Below are 4,217 nucleotides of genomic sequence, written 5' to 3'. Positions count from 1 at the left end.
ATGGTTAAAAGACTCACCCCCTTTTACAATGCATTATCGAGGCAATTCATCTCAACTGTTAGCTGCAAAGGTTCGGCAAGTATCCGGGGCACAAATAGTTTTTACAACAAAAAAAAGAAAAACATGCTCGCCATCCCTCGAAACTTTCTTTGCTTGTGAACTGAGATCCAAAACGGTGTATAAGCTCACATGTTGTGGATGTAACTCCACCTAAGTCGGTCAGACAGTCCGACATTTAGCCACGATGGTCGACGAACACCGCAAAGGGGACTCTCGAGTAGGGCTACATTTGTTAGAATGTAGTAAGGAGGTAGGCGGTACTGCTGAGCTGAAGTCAGAGATAATGGACCAATCAGCCAACACTCATAAGCTACTCACTTTAGAGGCTTTGCATATTCGGAGGGAGAGGCCAAAGATCAACACGCGATGAATTCAGGAGCCGGGAATCAACACTTATATTATAGTCTATGTACAACATGGCTGAAAGTTAAAAAAAATGACATGTCAGGATCAAAATTATTCCCAAATTCAAATTTTATAACCATGAAAGAACAAAATCTAAAAAACCTCAGAAATTTACAGGAAAATGTTATAAATGATTACGTAATTTTTCATGTAATTAAAGTTGTTTAAATTTGATTGGTCAAAAAGTTTTAGAAATAAATCGTGTATGAGACTTTCTATAATTTCCGGTACAGATTTTTAAAACCTGAAGATGCAGAAAAATGTGCGAAAACGTTTGTTTGAATTTACAATTTTAACGAACTCAAAAACAACAATTTGCTTTGACATTTTTTGTTTTCGGATTGTTTGTCGTCTAACTACAAGTTATCAGTTAATTGAACGCTTAAAATACACTAAAAGCTTGCTTAATGGTAATGGTTGTCTTTTTTGTCTATTCTTCTGAGGTTGAATTTTCGTATTTTCCAAAATATGTTGACTTGTTTTAACAATTATTATTTTCGTTCTTTTGGTTTTCGGATCAATTGGCGTCTAATCATGTATTGATGGCTTAGTGGACGCTCGGAAAATACTAATCTTACTTGATGGTAAGGTTGTGTTCCTCGTCTGTTTTTTTTGAGATTAAATTTTTTCTTTTTTCCAAAAACATTATTGAATTTTTTTATGACAACTACTTCCTTTGGTGTTTTTGTTTGCGGATCAATTGGCGTCTAACCATGCGTTGTGGCTTTTTGGACGCTAGGGAAATACTAAAAGAGTGCTTAGTGGCTGTGTTTGTTTTCTGTTTTTCTTAGATTGATTATTCCGTATTTCCAAAATAATTGTTGATATTTTATGTCAATTTCCTTTGCCATTTTTGTTTTCAGATCGGTTGGCGTCCAACCGGAAAATACCAAAAGCGTGCTTAGTGCTTGTGGTTGTGTTTCTCTCGTCTGTTTTTCTGTGATCGAATTATAAGTAGTTTCAGTTTTTTCACTTAGTTATGTACATTTCACAGACCACAAGCTGTGAAATGTTCAAGTAAAGGTATTAATTAACTTTCGAAGAAAACGGAATTTAGTAGCTTGCAGAAATTTTTGCTAAAAAGTAAATTTCAAACTTTTTCGCAACTATGTGCATCGTCAGGATTTTTACAATAAACTGATCTAAATGACGATTAGTAGCTTGCATTGGTACTCTAAATTAGTAGCTTGCATTGGTACGCTTTGTATCGCAAGTGATGCGAAGCTGCGCTTCGCCTCTGTGTGAGTACTTGTTTTTGTCCGTCGATTTTTTATGCACAATTCTGGTCGATTGTAAGATTTAGTTATTTCCGTTGGCTCCTAGCTTTGCCCTTCTTGTTGTAGCTTTGATTGAGTTTTACTGATTCAGAGAGATGAGTTCGAAGAAGGTTTCAATTCCTAATGCCAGTGGAGACTCTGCTGCTATGAACAAAATTGATTTCGCCAGTTTGGATTTGGAACAACTGGGAGTTGTTAGACAACAAATTGTCAGAGAAGCAGAACTTATAGAACACTCTCTTTCGAGCTTGAAGTTTGCCCAGCAGAGATTTATAAACAGCCATAAAGCAGTTAGCAACGGAATGAAAGCTGAAAATGAGGGCAAACAAATTTTAGTTCCCCTGACTGACTCCCTGTACGTACCCGGTAAACTGAGAAATGCTAGCAAAGTTCTGATTGATGCAGGGACTGGTTACTATGTCGAAATGAACTCCGATAAAGCTTGCCAATTTCTACAGAAACGTATTGATTTCGTTAGTGAAGAAACAGCTAAAGCTCAGGGAATCTTGAACCAGAAGATTGATATGCAAAATGTCTGTCAAATGATGATTCAAACTAAAGTATCACAGCTTCAAGAAGTAGCTAACATGCAGCAACAGTTTTCGAAAAGCAACGTGAACTCCGTTGTATCAAAGTGATAAAAAGTGTGTAAATAAAAGCGCGAGTGTGCATACTTAAGCCCAAATTTAAATATTTCTATGCATATTTTGGATTTCGAAAGCGAGTCTGGTGGCTTAGTTAAAACAGACCGGAATAATGCTTGCCAGGCAAAATTAAAGCATGACTAATTTGTTGCCATTGCTTTATAAGTTAGTGTTCCGACCATTTGAAAAATGCAGAGGAACTTTGTTTTCGGGTGTTTTAGTTTTTTCTTGTGTTCCGCGCCAAATCAGGAACCACCAGTAATCATCGGAATGGGCCGAGGTATATATCATATTAAAGCCTTTTCAGTCGTGATTCAAGCGGCATCAAAAAATTCTCAGTGAGAAAAACCGGTTTGAAACATTGATTTTTTGTCTAATTTTCAGCTAATAAGGTCAGCGTGGAGGCTTTCAATGGCTCAATTATTTTTTTCGAGCCGTTTTTTTTTTTAGCAAAGTTAGTTTTTGGTTTTATTTAGCGTGATAGCCTTGAGAGGACACCGGAAGAAACAGCAATACCTGTAGTACCCGAGACACCGACATAAACATTTTGTGCCACAATCAATAAACATTTCTCATCGAATATCATTCCAGCATAGACATGTACACTTTCAGTATTTCTCTATACTTTATACCGATGGTTAATTCAAAACCCTTTGCTTGTTTTTGTATTTAGCGCCATTTTGATAATCAAAATGTTCAAAAATTCAGAAAAAAATAGGAAAAATTTGTGAACTTTCGTTAAAAAAATTTAACGATTTTTTTTAGTTTTTTTTTAAGTCTTTTTCACTCAAATATGTTTTCCAATTGGCTTATTCGACTATGGCTGTCGAATATGCCTAATTTTATTTTTTCGTTCAGATCTTTTTTGCGCCAAACGCAAAAAACGAGCCCTGTTTGAATTTTTTTTTTGTATTTGTAAAACTATGGTCGGAACATTCTCTGCTATTAGCACAGTAACCGGCTATCCTTATTTACACTGCGATCAGCAAGCAGTATGAGACTTGAACATAGGTTTTTTCAGATTACAAATGTTTAAAAAATCACATCAATCAATTGGGCCTACAGTTGGAATGTTTATTGGGATATCTGATCAACACATATTTTGAGCATGTGTGCATTTTAAATTCCCGTTCTTGTTTTCATGTTGATTGTAAACAAACTCTGAGTTTTAAAAAATTTTCTTTTCCTTTTTGTATTTTTTTGCTTGAAATATTGAATGAGTGTCAATGATCTTTCGTGGTTTGAGTTTTGATTATTTTTTGCTTAATTACCCTTACAATAAACAAGGCTATTGCAATCGGGTACGACTTTTTTTTCTCGTAAATATTTTGTTCGCAGAATAGTTAAATGGTAAATTAATGGACTTGGCATCAGCAGCAAGAACTTTGACATGTTTGTCAAGCGCTCGGGATATAATATTTGTACATAATTTTCTTAATTTCAACTGTGATATCAATTTGTTGAGCTTGCTAATCAGTTTCAGAGCTGCTACCAATACCAGCAGCCTCAATACTTTAATCTTCTAACACATCAATCTTATTCATTATTGCCTTGCCGCTCAAGTCCGCGACTTGATGAACAAGTGCGCGACTTGTTTTCATGTTGGAGTTTTACAGATTTTTCTTTCCCGTTCTGTTTTTTGCTTGCAATTTTGATTTAGTGTCAATGATTTTTCGTGGTTTAACCTTTGATTCCTTTTTGCTTAATTACGTTTGCGGTTAGCTTTTTCTCGTAACTAAATTTGTTCACAGAATGGTCAATGTTAATTGTAATGTCCTTGACATAAAGCGCATGAACTTTGAATTGTTTATAAAGCACTCCGATACCATTG

At 35.4% G+C, this 4,217-nt stretch overlaps 1 protein-coding gene across 1 annotated transcript; it reads left to right on the top strand.

The window, feature by feature from the left end:
- The first annotated feature begins 1,837 nt into the window (after window positions 1–1,837).
- Window positions 1,838–2,380, top strand: LOC134846799 (prefoldin subunit 5-like). Its single transcript, XM_063864191.1, has one exon. It carries the CDS (start codon window positions 1,838–1,840, stop codon window positions 2,378–2,380), a length of 543 nt encoding a protein of 180 aa, XP_063720261.1.
- The last annotated feature ends 1,837 nt before the right edge of the window (window positions 2,381–4,217 follow it).

Source organism: Symsagittifera roscoffensis, chromosome 5 (assembly GCF_963678635.1).
Source record: "Symsagittifera roscoffensis chromosome 5, txSymRosc1.1, whole genome shotgun sequence".
NCBI classification, from domain to species: Eukaryota; Metazoa; Xenacoelomorpha; order Acoela; family Convolutidae; genus Symsagittifera; species Symsagittifera roscoffensis.
Note: the sequence above shows the minus strand (reverse complement) of the source record. Positions and strands in the feature narration are given on the sequence as shown.

Coding starts and splice junctions, on each gene's coding strand:
- LOC134846799 (XM_063864191.1), top strand. CDS start 1,838: ATGAGTTCGAAGAAGGTTTCAATTCCTAATGCCAGTGGAGACTCTGCT.